Source organism: Dipodomys merriami, unplaced genomic scaffold, assembly GCF_024711535.1.
Source record: "Dipodomys merriami isolate MVZ:Mamm:240054 unplaced genomic scaffold, mDipMer1.0.p SCAF_122, whole genome shotgun sequence".
Classification (NCBI taxonomy): Eukaryota; Metazoa; Chordata; class Mammalia; order Rodentia; family Heteromyidae; genus Dipodomys; species Dipodomys merriami.
The window spans coordinates 3,002,185-3,019,960 of NW_027202516.1; the positions used below are offsets into that span (position 1 = coordinate 3,002,185).

General features: G+C 46.9%; 1 protein-coding gene across 1 annotated transcript; it reads left to right on the plus strand.

The window, feature by feature from the left end:
- The first annotated feature begins 13,377 nt into the window (after positions 1 to 13,377).
- Il17f (interleukin 17F) lies at positions 13,378 to 17,437 on the plus strand. The gene is made up of 3 exons (XM_070017215.1): positions 13,378 to 13,419; positions 15,055 to 15,287; positions 17,111 to 17,437. The coding sequence occupies exons 1-3, from the start codon at positions 13,378 to 13,380 to the stop codon at positions 17,346 to 17,348; spliced, it is 513 nt and encodes a 170-aa protein (XP_069873316.1). The 3' UTR covers positions 17,349 to 17,437.
- The last annotated feature ends 339 nt before the right edge of the window (positions 17,438 to 17,776 follow it).

The following is a 17,776-nucleotide window of genomic DNA, read 5'->3' on the forward strand; positions in this document are numbered from 1 at the left end:
AACAACTTCACACACATGGCCATGGGTGAGAGGGAATGGCCGTGCTGGCAGGGTATCAGCACCATCCTTTCCCTCATGAAATCTGCCATCCTGTGGTGTGGATTTTATGGCTCCAGTTTAACTTTGAGCTGTCTTGTATAAATACTGTCTTCTGACCAGTGTCCTGTGCTGCTGTCTTTAAGGTGCTGGGAGCCGGGGGGGGGGGGGGGCTCAGAGCTGTGTCTGTGTCTGTGTCTGTGAGTGAAGCTGGTAGGCAATTCCACAAGTTCTGTTGGGGCCAGGCTCAGAGGAAAGCAGAAGACCTTCCATACATTTGTGACTGCTCGTTTTCCAAATTCTTTATCTCCTCCACAGGTCCTCTAAGCCCTCAACTCCGCAAAGACGAGCTGTCTCTCACAGGAAACACGGCTTATCCTGTCCTGTCTCTGAGGAGAAGTCATCCAAGCGAGGACCTCCCAAGAGTCCCCATTCTGACTCACATCCGTTCAGGAGAGAAGACGACACATGTCTCGGAAGTAAAATGGTTTCAACTCTGTTCCCATCCTTGTGTCAGTACTGGGTTTGAACTTAGGGTCTGGGTGCTTTCCTTGAGCTTTTTCACTCAAGGCTGGCACTCTAACACTTTGAACCTTAGCACCACTTCTGGTTTTCGGTGGTTAATTGGAGATAAGAGTCTCACAGATTTTCCTGCCCAGGCTGGCTTTGTACTGTGATCCTCAGATTTTAGCCTCCTGAGTAGCTAGGATTGTAGGCGTGAGCCAAAAGTACCTGGTACCACTTAGAAGTTTGAGTCTGGAGTTGATACAATTAGTTTCCACAAAAAGAGGCACTCTGTTTCCTCATACCATGTGTGCATGTATGTATACTCATGCATCTGTCCAACACACACTCCCACAACTGAGACTACGTGCGATTACTCAGGATTCTTTAATGCTGATCCTTTTCTGCTTGAGTAGTTCCATAAAATTGTAAAGTTGCTGGGATCTTGGACGGTCCTGTCCAAAAAGCCTCCTTTCCATGACTCCTCTGAAACTCATCAAGGCTCAGTGTTGCTTTCTGCTGTCAGATTAACCCCTCTCTCCTTCGAAAAAACTTTCAAATAATAGAAAATGATAATCTCTTCTCCCAAGTACCAGTGGTTTAATAATTTTGACAACTTGTCTGTTAGTAATTGAAGGTTAAGAATGAGGAAGTGAATAAATGAGGAAGAAATAAACCAGTATTGACATAAAATTAAGCGACTATTTATTGACCACCAGTTATAGATAGAGTAATTTGCTAGGTTGAAGTAGGAGTGTTAGGAAGACAAAAACTGGAATGCATAGGCATCTTCAAAGGGTTTATGATCTGAAGAGTAGTCAGGAATGAACACTGCAAACTTCAGAAGGCCGAAGCCCATCCAAATAGCCATTGACATGGATGACAACCAAGTTGCTGAATGAGATGTCATTAGAGTGAATGCAGGGTTCTGAAGAGGGGGAGACAGCGGGTTTTCATTCGGAGCCAGATAAGCGGGAGAGGGTGGGGGTTGGTGTAGGACTGGACCTGGAGGGATGACTCCAGGACTAAGACTCTGGCTGGAGATGTCAAGAACTCCCAAATTAAAGCAAAACAAAACAAAAAAAAGGGTTGTGGAACAAAAGTTAACGATTGAGTTTCGTAGAGGTGGAAGTTTGAGGAAAGTGACTTCGCTTGAATAGATCAGGTTGAGGTTGTGCTTGAGATTTGGGTCAGTGCCTTGGGAACCAGCAGTTTGTAGGACCTGATTCATCATCCCAAACCTCTCCCCACCAAAAAAACTTTATTGATCCTCAGTTGCGGGGAAAGTACCAGGGCAGAAATTGCTCATCCCCTCGTGGCCCTCTAGAGTCAAGTGGAGGAGAGACTTCGGTGGGAGGAAGGAAAGTTCATGGGTGTTCCGCGCAGCAGGGCCTTCCCCACGCCGTGTGCTGGCCCTGGGTTGACTGATTCAGCCCGCCTCAGTGCAGGAAGTCAGCCTGTGCTGAGTCAGTGACGGCAGTCTGCACGGAGCCTTGGGTTGCCGCAGCTCGCTTGCCGACGCCAGGATGAGCGGCAGGGCAGCTATGCCTTCCCATCAGTCTCCCTGTCTCTCACCGGCCAAAGAACCTTCTGGGGTAGGTTCTTTGCTGCAAGCTGCCAAACCTGAAATTTAATTCTTCTCTCTTACTCCCATAGCTTTTCAAGGATATTTAGTTTTCAAAGGTCAGCTTCAGGAAATGCGTTCGGTGTGAAATGTGTTCAGTGTGTGTGCTGGTACTGGGGCTTGAGTGCAGGGCTGGGAGCTGTTCCTTAGCTTTTCATTCAAGGCTGGTACCTTACTACTTGAGACAGCTCTACTTGTGGGTTTTGGCTGATTAATTGCAGATAAGAGTCTTACAGACCTTCCTACCCAAGCTAGCTTTGAACTACAGTCTTTAAATCTCAGCCTCCTGAGTAGTTAGGGTTACAGAAGCGAGCCATCGGTGCCTGGCTCTTTTCTAGACAAAGCTGGCCTTGGACTTGCAGTCCTGCTTCAGCCTCCTGGGTATTAGTTACAAGGATGTGCTACCATGCCCAGGGCACCATTGCAGCTTATGTCCGGTGTGTTCCTCAGGGCTCCTGCATGTGCTGCACCTCAGACTTCATGTGACATCTTGTAAAAACACAATCTGACCCAGTCAGTGTGGGTGGATGCCCAGGAGTCTCCATTCAAACCAGCTTCCCAGGGGCAAGAGGTTAGATTCTGGTGGTCCTGGAATAAACCTCAGTCCTTTAGATAGCAGGCCTAGGGGTTGTGCCAGCGCCCGCTTGGTCCACACTCAGGACATCCTCTCCCGAGGCCATCATTTTGTGTCACTTTCTCCCTGCAGACATCCAAAGGCCTTCTGCATGTAGAGACCCGGAGGTTGCCGCCGGGCGGTGTAGATTCCGAAAGGAGGGCCTGGGGTTTTATTGAGTTGCAGGTTAAGTCTCACTTCCCTAAGAGTCAGCATGGGTTGACACTGGCACAGCACATTCACCTGAGGGGTAAGCATTCGCAGTTAAAAGAGGAGTTAGTTGGTCCGGGTTGTGCTTTACGTGGGGATTCTAAAAAAAGCTTCCAGTATGTTTGGATACAAAAAAAAATTGGCAGATTCCAAGAGTCCAGAAACTAGAAATGTACTTTTTTTGGTAATAAAAGCAGAAGAAATGATTGTGTGAAGTTGGGGAGGTCTTCGTGTATCGAGCAGCAGGCAGAGGTGGGTGGACCTGCACTAGGGGCCAAAAGCCAACCACTCACATGATTAGTATGAATAGCCTAATTTCTTATACTTATGGGAGGAAGTCAGAGAATAAGAGCCTTGATACTTTGAGGCCATTCACCTAATGTTCTTATACTTGATTCAAAAGCATCTAACATAAATATATAGTGGTTGAATATCCACCTTACACAGGATGTATACAGGAAAATTTGAGTGTTTCAGTATTATTTGGAGATAAGACAGGTTAAAACTAATTACAGGCTAAGAGTTTTTGTTTGTGAATAAGTTACCAGGAATGTCAGGTTGCATTTTGAATTTAATTCTTATTTACAATAGTCATTAGATCTCGACCTTGCTTAACTGTTTTAATGAGGAATCAGAGCCTGGGTAAAAACTAAAAAATAAATAGGAAATGCTGCAGAATCCTTTCAGGGTCTCCCCTGAGTAAGTCTAGACTAAAATATATAACAGAATGAACACAGTCCCCGTCCCTGTGGTTTTGCAGGACCCCCAGTTCTGGGTCAGCGGGGAGACAGCTCACTGTTGTCAGAGATGCGGTCTGATGAAAGTGCCACTGCTTATCATGCTATCAGTCCCCCACACATTTCCATGGTCCCCAGGCAGGGGACAAGAAGTCATGGTGGTGACACACAGGTTTTACCTATGTGACGCTGGCCAAAGCTAGTCATAGAAGGAGGAGAAATGCAGTTTATACTCTATGTTCCTGGAAGGGAAATGAACAAACAGCATTTTGCTGCATTCCCCCTGTGTTCTGCCTTCCTTTTTTTTTTTTCTTTCAATAATTTGTGTTTTTTTTTTTAGTTTTCTTTTATTTTTTTATTAATTTTTTTTTTTTTGGGTCCGGACGTGGGGCCTGAACTCTGGGCCTGGGCGCTGTCCCTCAGCTCTTCAACTCAAGGCTAGCGCTCTACCACTTGAGCCACAGCGCCACTCTGGCTTTTTTCTTTTTGCTTATGTGGTGCTGAGGAATTGAACCCAGGGCCTCAGGCATGCAAGGCAAGCGCTCTACCACTGAGCCACGTTCCCAGCCCCTTCCTTTTTTTTTTTTTTCTTTCAATAATTTGTTCTCAGTCCTTTACTCTCTTCCCAAGGAAGAGTAGACTCCATCCATCAGAGTGTCAGCTGCAAATCTAAGGTTTCTGGATGGCGTACTCGAATTTATTCTGTAAAGTCTGGCTGAGCAGGTGGAATGGAAAAGACTAGAATAACAGGAGAATAGAATAGTAGGATAGGCTAGGAGAGTGGAATAGAATAGAAGGAATGCTAGAACAGGAGGAGACAGTAATATTTCTACCTAGAAAGAGAAGGACTTAAGAAATGTGCAGGAATTTTGGCCTGTAGCAATGCTGAAATCCTGTCTGGCTAGATCATGGTCCCCCCTAATGAGACATGTAAATTCTCTTTAGTAGCACCCCGTTCAGACTTTGGAAGAACTCATATTCCTGTTTGTTGGTGATCCCTTGGCTCTACTTCTTAGAGGTTCAGAAGAACTGATTTTTCTTCTGGTAATCTCTCCAGCCACACATAAAATGGTACCAGGAACTCTTGCACAGTGGTTTGGGTCTGAAGAAAGGAATGGTTTCTGATTCATTTTGAAAGTGCTCTCAAAAATTCAGTATTCTTATATAAATCATATTCATTTGAGGTACAATTCTCAGAACATCTGTATTTTTTTGCCCTTTTACCCTATAACTCTCTTCCTGCCTTGATTTAATGCCAGATGATTAGACTTCTATTTATTTATTTATTTATTTGTCATGGGGCTTGAACTCTGGACCTGGGTACTGTCCCTGAGCTCTTCAGCTCAAGGCTCATACTACCACTTGAGCCACAGTGCCACTTTTGGTTTTCTGGTGGTTCATTGGAGATAAAAGTCTCCGGGGCTTTCCTGCCTGGGCTGGCTTTGAACCACGATCCTCAGATCTCAGCCTCCTGAGTAGATAGGATTGCAGGCGTGAGCCACCAGCGCCGGCTTCATTTGTGTATTTTTGAGACAGGATCTTTCTGTGTAGCTGCCTGGCCTGTACCTCATAAACCTCCTCCCAAGTGCTAGGATCATAGGCATGAACCACCACTCCTACTGCTTAGAACTATATTCTTTTACACTTTATTCTGAGTCCCTTAGGACTAAATAAGAGGGCTTATTTTATACTTGATTCTTGCTATTAAGAAATTTAATTGGTTGAAAGGTTTTATTGGGTATTTCTCCCTTGAAAGCTTTTTCAGTATTACCTTTTACTTTTGGAGAATATAAATAACTTGTTTTTTTCTTTCTTTCTTTCTCTCTCTTTTTTTTTTTTTTTCCTAATCTTGCAGTTATCTGGATTTCTTTATTCCCTTTCTGCTTAAAAACTTGTCAGGTCTTTCCTGAGCTCATCTCTTTCTTGTGTTACTTTGTCAAATGTAGAAAATAGTACCAACACACATATATGCCATTCTGTTTTCCTGTCTCCCCAGAGCCACAAGTCGTCACCCACAGGAAATACCTTCCACAATACTGTAAGCAATAGCTTCACCATTAAAGTAACAGATCATTGTTCATCCACACGTGCAGTTTGACTGCCCCCGTGGCCTGCCATCTGCCCACGGCTACTGTAATCTCTCTGTTCAGCATTAACTGGCCTTCCTGGCATCAATTTCTGTTTTTCCAGGTAGAATGCTCTGTTTTGAAAGCATACCTGGCTGCCTTGCATTCACCTTTTCTGGAGTTGGAGTCACAAAGCTGAGCTTATGCATTCAAACCACCAACGTACCCGACAATCTCGTGTCATTGCCTTGTTGTGAAAATGTGTGCTCGTTTTCTCTGTCACTAGACTGAAGCTAAGCAAGGTGGACTCTGTACTTAAAGTTCATTACTCAGTCTTCCTAACAAACCTGCAGTATGGCTCCAAGCATATGTTACCATGTCTGAGGGTGTGTGTAACTATTCCGAAATCACAGAATTACAATTTTCTAGTGTTTCTTTTTTCTTTTTGCCAGTACTAGAAGTTGAACGCAGTCAAGGTTCACACTTACTGAGCATGCTTGCTTGCTTGGCTGCTGCTCTACCTCTTGAGCCATGCCTTCAGGCCAACTTTGTGCTGATTATTTTGGAGATGAAATCTTTGGGGCTTTTAAAATATCTATCTATCTATCTATCTATCTATCTATCTATCTATCTATCTATCTATCTATCTATCTATCTATCTACCTACCTATCTATCTATCTGGCCTGGGATGGTCTCAACCCATGATCCTCTGGATCTCAGACTCCTGGGTAACTAGGATTACAGATGTGAGCCACCAGTTCCTGGCCTTGTGGTGATTTTTTCAGTGGGCTTGTAGAGATGACTGTGGAGGGTCAGTCCATTGGATGGCAGCTCCAATGCATTATTAAAACTCAGAGCGGGCAGCTTGGACGATAAATATGCATTTTCCATATCCACTTGTGTGTTCCCTATTAATATGCCCCCAATATTAGTGCCTGACTTAAATGATAAAAATGTTTAATACATGGGGCTGGGAAGGTGGCTCAGTGGTAGAGCGCTTGCCTTGCATGCATGAGGCCCTGGGTTCGATTCCTCAGCACCACATAAGCAGAAAAAGCCAGAAGTGGTGCTGTGGCTCAAATGGTAGAGTGCTAGCCTTGAGCTGAAGAGCTGAGGGACAGCGCCCAGGCCCAGAGTTCAGGCCCCATGACTGGGGGGGTGGGGAGGAGAAGAAATGCTTAATATGTGTTACATGAATGAATGATCTGATTCTGTTTGAATCTGGTAACAGCCAGTTACTAGCTGTTACCTGACAAGACAGTTATCTTTATCTGGAAGGCGAAAACCCTGTGGCTACTTGATGTACAGAGGAGCCTTTCTTCCTTCTTATACAAAGGGCTGTTTTCTTTTCCCTTGCAGCCAGCAGATTCTCTTATGTTGGACACAGGTCCTCTTACTCTCAAGCGACTGTCAGCATAGCTGGTACGTTCTTCCTCACGTGGGCTGTAGCTCTGACCAAGGAGACAACCGAAGAGGTTTGGGTTGAGGGGACAAAATACCCCTCGAAATAAAAAAGCAATGCAGTAAGGGAGCAAGGACTTGTTTTGGTTCAAGTTTTCGGAGGTTGTCACCCATGGTCATTGGCCCTGTTTGTTGTGGGTTGTGGTGAGGCCAAACATCGTGGCGTTCAGGAGCACGTGCCCGCTTCATGGGAGGCAGAAGGGGAAATGGGCACTGTTATGTCAGGGAGAGAGGGAGAGAAAGGGGAAGGAGAGGAAGGGCTGGCTAGGGACAAAGTATATTCTCCAAGGTCATTTCCTATCACCATTCAGCGTCCATGAAGCTATGAATTGGAAACGGATGAGTCCCTTGGGGATGCCAGAGCATTCCTGGTCCCCTCAATGTCTAGAGGCCCGGTCTGTGAACACGACTGCACTGGGGTCCACAGATCCAGACATGTCAGGTCCAGATTGCACCAGTGGGTGCCTCAATTTCCACCAAACAAAGGACTGAGTTCTCACGTGGCTTGGTTAGCTTGCGCGATGCATGTGAAGCTGAAATCTCCCAGCATGCCTCTCCAGCGCTTCATCACATCTGTGCGACGCTGTCACGATGCATGTGAAGCTGAAATCTCCCAGCATGCCTCTCCAGCGCTTCATCACGTCTGTGCGACACTGTCGCGCCCTACTTCAGGTACTTGTTCTGAATCTGTGTCTGCATAATTTAAATTGGATATTTGTGGGTATTAGATTGGAAATAGAAGCTACAGAGACTCTTGAGGAGGGGCTAAAGTTATTCTACACCTGTGGAGGCTCTGGAGAACTTTCCTAGAGCTTCTGTGTACCAGAGAGATGAAATCTGAGCTCAGAGGTAATGAGGAGAAAATCACCTAGACTTTGCCCTGTGAGCGTCTTTCCTAGCCCTTTTTGCTTTGTTTGTTCAGATGGGGTCTGGCTAGCTTTGTACCATGGTCCTCCCACCATACCTCCTGTGTCGTTGGGATTGTAGATGTCGACCACACATCTGGATTGTTCTTTGACACAGGGTCTCAGGAATTTTCTTTGCCTGAGCTGGCCTCCAACTGTGATCCTTCTATCTGTCTCCCAAGTAGGACTTAACATTCTGACTCTTCAAGAGAGGAGTGCGGAGAAGACTCCCCCGGCACAGAGAGGAATTATGTGGACAAAAGGCCCCAGATCCCAGCACAACCACGCTCATTGAGCACTGTTCACCATAGCCAAGGTATGAAACCAACCCAGATGCCTCTCTGTGGAGACTGGATCAGGAAAACATGCAATTTATACACATATTGTACCATACGTAAGGAAATGGAATGACATGGAAAAAATTGTATTAAGTGAAGTCAGCCAGATCCAAAGAAATATACTCTGCATGGTTTCCCTCATTTGTGGTAGCTAGAATGCGCCTCTCCTATAAGTCTACAAGTAAACACACTGAATAATTAAAAAAATATATGTACATATACACACACCGGGATGTGATCAATTATATAGGGCTCTAGACATTCACAGTCAAAGGAAGATCTGCATAGGAGCAGACCACAAAGGCTTGATGGCCATGTGCGTGTGATCGTGTAATATTGTATAGGAACCAAGTGACTTGTTTGAAATTGCTGTTGTTGCTGTTTTCTTTTCCTTTCATCTTGTTTGTTAGTTTGTCTTTGGGAGGGGCGGGGGGCACAGTAAAGGTGATGCAAAGGGTGAACAAATACAACATTAGTACTCTCGGGACAGATGTGGGACATGAACTGTCTATGTTATGGGTGAACAAATACAACAGTGGTACTCTCGGGACAGATGTGGAACATGAACTGTATATGTTATGGGTGGGGATGAGAGGGAAACCTGGGAGAAAGTGAGGGAAGGGCAGACATAGTTCAAAAAGATTTGTACTCATTACTTGATTTGTGTAACTAGCCCCTCTGAAGATCACCGCTACAATGATAATAACAACAACAACAACAAAAGGCCCATGATCACGGACTTGATAGTGGTAGAGGCCTTTCACCAACCCCAGAAGACTCCTTTGCCATTTTGTTCAGTTAAAAACAATGGAGAAAAGGTTGCTCCAATAAGTTGATGAAAGAGGAAAATAACTTGATGTTCTGCCTTTTGAAAAGAGCATGTACAATTTTACCTAATCAACATGGAGACTTAATAATGCAGTCACAGCCTCTTGGAAATGATGGTGTCATACAGCATACATTTGATTAGGGCTTGTTGAAGGTCCCGTGTGGGCTGTGAGAACTAAGAGGAGCCAAGGTGAACAGAGAGGATAAAGGAGATCAGCCATGGCCCAGATAGTAATGTACATGCACAGTGCCTGTAAAACTGGACCAATGAAGCCTGTTTAAATTGGTGTGGGAGGTGGAGACTCAATAGAGCACATTGTGTGTACGCACGGGCATGTCAAGATGATCTCCCCCCACACTTAATTGATGCTAATAAAAAAAGCATTTATTGAAACAGAACTGAACAGAGACAAATGAGCACTTAAAGGCTTCTATTTGCTAATTAATTTTCCTGAAGAAAAGTGATCTTTAATCATATAGTCAAGCTAATGGCCATTTGCATGTCGTGTGCATAAACAACTTATGATTAGACCCCGTAGTCTAATTATAGGGTGAAAAATTAGTTCAAGGAGACCATAAAACTATCTGAGGATGTAATTTGGGAATCAGTTACTGACACTGTTTATTTTGCGGGGTTTGCTTTCCCATCCTTAGATGGCTGTAAAGGTAGACCTGCTGTTTCCGAGCAAGCCCCGCCCAGGGGGACATCTCCCTCATCCGTCATAGCTCGGGTTGCATGACAGGCAAAGTAGCTCACAGGGTGCGTGACACCACACAGCCTTTGGTGAATTCTGGGAGAGGAAATGTGCAACTTGGTTCATCTCCGTAGTAGATTAAGAATTTCACGGTAACTTGAGGGTAGTGGCAGGGGTGGAAGGGGGTAGAAGAAAAGGAAGATTTGGTCATTTTTTTTGTCATCTTTTTTTTAGGGTCTCCCTTTGATTTCCCTTCAGGAAATAGAATAGAAAAAAAAACCACCCTGCATTAGTCAGTAACTCTGGGTCAACCACAAGTGACAGAGAGAAGCAGGTCAGTGGAAACAGCAGCAGTGATTGTTATAAAGCTGACAGGTGTTCCTGACTACACTGCAGGGAGAGACTACACCCAGGGAGACGACTCAGGACGAGCTCCCTGCACCAGAAGCGCCGCTGAGCAGAGTCACGATGAAGAGCCCGCTGCACACCGCCATGGTGAGTGGTAATGCTCATTTCAGCGGAAGGACGATCCTGCCTAAGATTTCAGAAGAGTAGAGTCTATGATTTCAGAAGAGTAGAGGCCTAAGATTTCAGAAGAGTAGAGGTCTATGATTTTAGAAGAGCAGAGGCCTAAGATTTCAGAAGAGTAGAGGTCTATGATTTCAGAAGAGTAGAGGTCTATGATTTCAGAAGAGTAGAGGTCTGATTTCAGAAGAGCAGAGGCCTAAGATTTCAGAAGAGTAGAGGTCTAAGGAGTGAGACTTCCCTGAAGTCTCTTCTGCATCATGTCTCATACAAACAGAGCTGACTCGAGTTTTGACTCTTGTCTGATAGAGCAAAACAAAACTCAGTAGAAAGGTAACGATGGGCTGTAACGCGGAGCTCTGTATCTGATGGACCCTCTGCAGGGGGTACGGCGTTGGCCCGGTCTCTCCTGCAGCCACTCATGATAGAGTTAGGTGCCACTTGGCTTGTGGCAGGAGCTCGGTCAGCTCTGAGGGGTATGCACATGGTATTTTGCTTCAGAAATCCGTGGGTCCAAGTAGTTTCATAAGTAATGCTCTCAGTTCTGCAGTGGTGCCCTGGATACGGGAAGCAAGCTTCAGCATTGAACTTCTGGACAGCTCCTGGGAGGGGGAAATTTCCCGTGATCTTGCTATTTTGTTGTTCTTCATCCTCTTCTTTGTCTTCGTGGCATGAGGGGGGATAATGCAATGGAATGTGGGCTCCGGCCTTGCATTCATCAGTCCGTGTGGGAAGAACTGGATGTGGAGCGAAGGGAAACCGGGCTTCGGGAGCATGTACATGTCCCGTCTTTCCCTTTTTCTCCTTTTATAAGCCATGCTGCTTAAAAGAGCTCCAGTTCCATCAAAAGGACCACAATACTAGCTATGACATTACTTTTGTTTTGTATTTGTACATTATTTTTGAAATGAGAATCTAAGAGCTATCCTTATAGCATACACTTTACAGTCTGACAGTCTTGGCTCCACCACTTGCTAAATGTGTGGTTTGGAGTTCCTTAGCCTCTCTGTTTCAGTTTTCTCAACTGTATAATGCAGTAAGAATGGTATCTCTCATACACACACACACACACACATATATATATATATATATATAGTAATATAAAGCAACAGATAAAGATAGCAAAATTATTCAATAAGGGTTAAGTATTAACATTAATATTAACATTTCCCCCCCATATTCTTGAGTTAGGGTCTAGCTATATACACAGGCTGGCCTGGAATTCACAGTCCTGCCGCAACTTCCTTAATGTTAAGGAATACAGGCATGTACCACCATACTTGGCTCAGTATTACTATATTATCCTTGAGGTACTAACCAATTTACTGGGATAGTCAGGGATTGCTTTTTCCCATTATACAGATGAGCAAAAGCTTAATTAAACTGGGAGTGTTGCTTTAGAGGACACGCACAAGGCCTGGGCTTAAATCATAGCTCTACAAAAAAGACAAGACTGAAAATCAACCAAAAGCTCAAGTGAGTGGTATAGTTAACATCACTGGATACTGTAAACACAAAACCTGAGACATGAGGGTGGGTTTTCTGCTCTTCTTTCAGTGACTCAGAGGTCAATGTAATGAGTTTAAAGACATTACCTTCAAGCAAATCTCTTACATAGTTTATGCTTCCAATCAATTCCCTTCTTTCCTCTCCCCTTTCCTTCCCTTCCACATGGCTTGTGCTCTACCACTTGAGCCACAGCTCTACGTCTGGCTTTTTGGTGGTTAATTGCAGATCAGAGTCTCATGGACCTTCCTGCCCTGGCTGGCTTCCAACCTTGATCCTCAGATCTCAGCCTCTTGAGTAGTGAGGATGACAGGCACGAACCACATTGCCCACCATCTCGATGCACTTGTGACCCACAGCTGCATCAGCACCGCGGCATTGCAGGTCACAGTGCCTGTTGTCAGACAGACTGTGACGACTGTGAGCCTTTCTATTTGCTCTGGGAACCTGGAGTCCTAAGTGATTAGAGCAGAAGCTCTGAAAAGACTGCAGTTGGGCCTTAATGACACAAACATGACCAACTCCTCCATCTGGAGAAGCCAAGTGTGGGGTAGGTGTGGCCTCTTCTAGGCGAATGCTGTCATTCTCTATTGTAGAGCAGGAAAGCAAGACAGAAGAAAGCACCAAAAAAAAAAAAAAAATAGCAATGGCCTTCAATAGCAATAGCATTGACCACTGATACTTAGGTTGGAGTCTCCAGATAGGCGCTCAGAGGGTGGTGAGCTTAACCAATGATTGTTGTCTCATTGAGGTCATCAGTGCATGCTCTGTAGTTGTTAGGATCTAGTGTTTTCTAGAATACCCAATAATACAGAAGGAAAAATAGTAATGACATGTTTGAAGCATGCTAATAATTTCTTCTAACTCATATTACTTCAAGATCTAGTTATTTTAAGCCTTGATAATGAGAATCAGTGCATAGGTTATAGAAGAGGAAAGAGAAAACTCAGAGGAAGAATTTATCATGAAATCTGAAGAAGTGATAGATGGAGGAAACCAACGGCCTTCTTATCTAAGTCTGCATCTTATCGAAGTTTTCTCATCTGAGTTGTGCAAGCTTGGCAACACTTTGTCAAGACAGAAGGGCTGTGAGGGACGGTGCACATCCGTGTTGTCCACCGTGTGACACTTGTACAATGTCTGCAGTTGCCACCTGCGCTGAGTCTTTATTTGGACAGGCAGGATGCTATGTTTAATGTGGATCACCGTGTACACTGAGTCACAGCTAGCAAGAGTCCCGGAACTGATTTCTGGGACTCTAGACCTGAGACACTACAATCTAGATCTCACTGCTCTGATCATTTCTTGCCTCCAGACTCTGCAAAAACATGGAAACCCACATTTCGGATCACTTTTCCTACCTGGCAAAGGTGAGCCCTAAGCACCTCAGGTCCAGGAAGTGCAGTTCAGCTTCGGCTCTAGTTCTGCAGGACCGCCCACTCTGAGCGGGGTCGGCGGCATCCCTGGCATTGGGACCTGTGGGATGGCCGTGTGTTCTTGGGGTGAGCAACGTGTGGCTGTGCAAAGGGATGTGGGAGAGATTTCTGCTCTTCTTTTAGTGGGATCCTCACCAAGCAAGCTTTCTGCGCGTTCCTCTTCACGCCAGATAACCTGATCTTTCAGCATTAGTATAAAAATGGGTGCTGGGGCGACAGAGGAGTCATTTCCCTATCCTGGCTGTCACACGTCATTAGTGCTCCTGCTTCCTTCAATTAGATAATTGGACCTCTGCTAGTGATGGCTTTGCATAATGCTTCTCTTAATGCACTGAGCTTCATTAACTGCATTGTTCTGTTTTCACTCACTCTGTTTCATTCATTCATTTAGAAAGTCCTTATGGAGCTGACTCTACTATTCTCTCCCAGGAAATTTCAATCTAGTAGGTGCAAGTCTTATGCAGACACAAATGTGCCACCACCAGAGAATATAAAAAACCACTGCCTGGGCTGGGAAGGTGGCTCAGTGGTACAGCGCTTGTCTTGCATACACGAGGCCCTGGGCTCGATTCCTCAGCACCACCTAAGCAGAGAAGGCCAGAAGTGGCGCTGTGGCTCAAGTGGTAGAGCGCTCGCCTTGAGCTGAAGAGCTGAGGGACAGCGTCCAGGCCCAGAGTTCAGGCCCCACGACCAACAGAGAAAAAAAAACAACCACTGCCTGAGAGACAGGTGATCCAAGCTTTATTGTTTAGTGATGCTTCTGGCTGAAGCTGGTCTGGGCTGGGGCCAGGCTGGCAGGGTGGACTCAACAGCCGAGAAGGCTGCGTATTCTGAGGGTGATGGCTGGGAGGAGGGGCTGTGAGAACTGTAACCAAAAACTCTACTTTATCAGACCTCTGCGCTGTTCTTGCGAGAGAGCACTTTACAGAGAACATTCCATTCATATTATTTATATAACGGTTCTTCCTTTCCTTTGTGGTAGTGCCAGGGTTGGAAGGCAGCGTGTTGTGTTCGCTTGTCAGGCTCCGGAGTGAGCCGCACGCCCTCTTGTTGATTTATTTTTTCTGACAGTGTCTCCTTCATCCTCAGAACGCTTGCACAGCTGGGACTGCGGGCCTGTCAGCCCTGCTTTGTCAGTTAGATGCGGGTCTTGCGATGACTTTGCGTAGGCTGGCCTTGAATCTCCATCCTCCTGATCTCCAACCTCCCTCCAGTTCAAGCGGCTGGAATTACAAGTGTAATTCCAGCACCATGGCTATATACCGCTCTTGTTAACATTACTACAAAGTGAATCTTATCCTCCAGTGGGGAAGAAGAAAAACTCACACAAGGAGGCCAGGAGGGACGGAAACCCAGTCCTAGACCTTGATGTCTCTGTCTCCTGGATCGGAGGTCACGGATAACCGGGCCGGTGAGGTCGGTTTTCAGCTTGGCAGCCTGGTGTGATCAGGCACGGCGTTCCATTCTCGGTGACGATGACCATACACCAACTGGGGCTGGCCCGTGCCTTTCCTTGTGCCTGCCGTCCACTCCAGAGCCCGTAACCATGGCAACCTTTCCCCCTCCCAGGTCCAGTTCCCGCTGCTCTTGACGTTGGGCCTGGTCCTCCCGAGGGAGGTGGCAGCTCTTCACATCCCCCCGGCGGGTGCTCCTGGCCTGGGGACTGCGGGGCGGAAGGCTGGGCACTGCCCCGCTGTGGAGGAGAACACGGTCCGGGTGGACATGCGCATCCTCAGGCAGAGCCAGGGCACCGCTGTGCTCCAGGACTTCCAGAACCGCTCCACCTCCCCGTGGGATTACAAGTAAGCATGGCAGGGGATGGGGCAGGGGAGGGGGAGGGAGGACAGGGAGGAGGAGCGGGGACAGGCCCCCGCCCAGCTTGTGAGAACTAGAGCGACACATTGGAATCATCCAAGAGGAGACTTAGAGCAGCTAGAAAACCCTATAATTAACCACGGAGTTGTATTTTCTCAGGAAGACGGAGGACCACAGCTTGAGGCTGGAGATGTTCACTCTCCCGTTGCATACGGAGCGAGCGGGCATGCCTGGGCTCACGGTCCCTGTCTAACCTCTGCTCACAGTCACCCTCCACCCGGGGTCCGGGCGCCGGCCTCAGCCTTCGCTTGCTGTTTTGGACTAGGTCTGCCTGTGTGGTTAATGGTTTTAACATCTGGTTTCCCTTTTTCCCCCCTCAATTCTGCCACTTTCTTCTTCACGAAGAAACTTTTCACACGCTTTTTTTTTTTTTTGGGGGGGGGGGGTCAGTTATGGGGCCTGAATGCTGGGCCTGGGCGCTGTCCTCAGCTCTTCAGCTCAAGGCTAGCGCTCTACCATTTGAGCCACAGCACCACTTCTGACTTTTTCTGCTTACATGGTGCTGAGGAATTAAACCCAGGGTCTCACGCATGCAAGGCAAGCGCTCTACCACTGAGCCACCTTCCCAGTCCCTTTTCACACACTTTTAGCATTGGAAGAGAAGGTTCTTTAATGTAGTATCGTGCCCATATGAGGCTAGGTAGTAACGGGGAAAATCAGTGTAAGGGATCTGCTCTGATTTGAGGTGTGGGCGGGGGCGCTGTGAGTGAGAAGCGGAGGCTAGGTGGGTTTTGTCTGTAGCTATAGATCCTCAAATGTGGCTGTTACCCCTCAAAGATCCACATATCTGAGGCTATCTACAGGGTCATCTCTACGTGTGTCTATGTGTGTGGAGCTTGGTTGTCATTGTGGGACTCGATGAGGGATGAGAGGGCGAGGAAGAGAGAACATTCGAGGGTGAATAATCCCGAGAATACAGGATGAGGCTGTGAAGGAAGAGGACGTAATGAAACTCACAGGAGGAGGTAGTGAGGATGGAGAAAGTTAGAACTGAGGGGTTCAATCTGGTTGTGACGCTGGCATTCATGTATGCGAGGTCAGGGTGGGCCGCCTTTGACCAAGTAGCCTACACGAAAAAGATGAACGACAGGAAGGCAAAATGGGTTCTGTCTAGTGTGTGTGTGAGTGTGCGCGTGTGTGGCAAACGGAGAGGGTGAATATAGTTAAAATAGTTTACTTACATGTCTAAAAATGCAACAGCGATGCTGGTGGAGACTGGTTTGAAGGGGAAGCGAGGGTGAGGGAGGGTCGCGGGGGTGGAGGGGCATGTCTGATCAAGGTACCCTTGTGCATACCTGGGCTTGCCAATAGGGAAACCTTTTTGTAGAAGCCATCGGTGCTAATAGAGGTACAGGTCCCAGGAGCACGCGGCCCCAGGGATTGCTTTGTGCAGGCTTTCTGGTTGGCTCACCGGGGCACCCGGTGGTATTCTGAAAACATACTGCTGGTTTTCAGTCTCCGGGCAACAGGATGAGTATTAACTATACCAATAACAATGCAAGTGGAAGTGGGCTGGAAGCTGGGATCCTCGCTGAATGGCGACATTGTGTGTGGGGAGCGACAGGCCGATCTCTCACCAGATCACCGAGGCGCTCAGCCCCATGAGGGGACAGGGGGTGGCAAGCTCCATTCACGACGGTGAAGGGGTCTGCATCGAGGAGTGAGGCAAGGGGGGGGAGGGGGTGTGCATACCTGTGAGACTCAGGCCTGCAGGCCCCGCCTCACCGCCCCCCTTCGCTTCCCCTCCCAGCGTCACCCGGGACCCTCACCGCTTCCCCTCGGAGATCGCGGAGGCCCGGTGCAGACACGCGGGCTGCCTGGACGCCCAGGGGCGGGAGGACAGTTCCATGAACGCCGTGGCCATCCAGCAAGAGATCCTGGTCCTCCGGAGGGAGCCCCAGGGCTGCGCACACTCCTTCCGGCTGGAGAAGATGCACGTGTCTGTGGGCTGCACGTGCGTCCGCCCCGTGGTTCACCAGGTGGTCTGAAGGAGAAAAGAAATGTCCCCTCCTCACCGGCTGCGCCTCGTTCTCTGCTCTTCGTGGTGCCCGAAGCTCTGTCTTCCATACTTCGTAGTCCTGACACCCAGCCCCTGGTCCATGCTCTTTGATGGCCTTTCCATTCTCATGGGGCTCTGTGGGTGAGGGTGGGGGTGGGGGGTGGAGGGCAAGAGGGGCAAGGATCATATCACTGGTGGCAGCATTTCCTAGATATATATATATATATATATATATATATATATATATAAATGAGATTGTTCTGAACTACTAGATATTTATCTTTGTGAGGGAACTATCCATATATTTATGATATGTTGATTATATAAAAGGTTGGCAGAACTATTAATATTATCTAGCACTAATCTAATAAAAGTGATTAATTAAAAACATAATTGCAGTGTCTTTTTTTTTTTTTA

Excerpts from the sequence above, each read along its gene's own strand:
- Il17f (XM_070017215.1), top strand. The coding sequence starts at position 13,378 with ATGGAAACCCACATTTCGGATCACTTTTCCTACCTGGCAAAG. Across the intron at positions 13,420-15,054 it reads ACTTTTCCTACCTGGCAAAG|GTCCAGTTCCCGCTGCTCTT; the intron begins GTGAGCCCTAAG and ends TCCCCCTCCCAG. Across the intron at positions 15,288-17,110 it reads ACCTCCCCGTGGGATTACAA|CGTCACCCGGGACCCTCACC; the intron begins GTAAGCATGGCA and ends TTCCCCTCCCAG.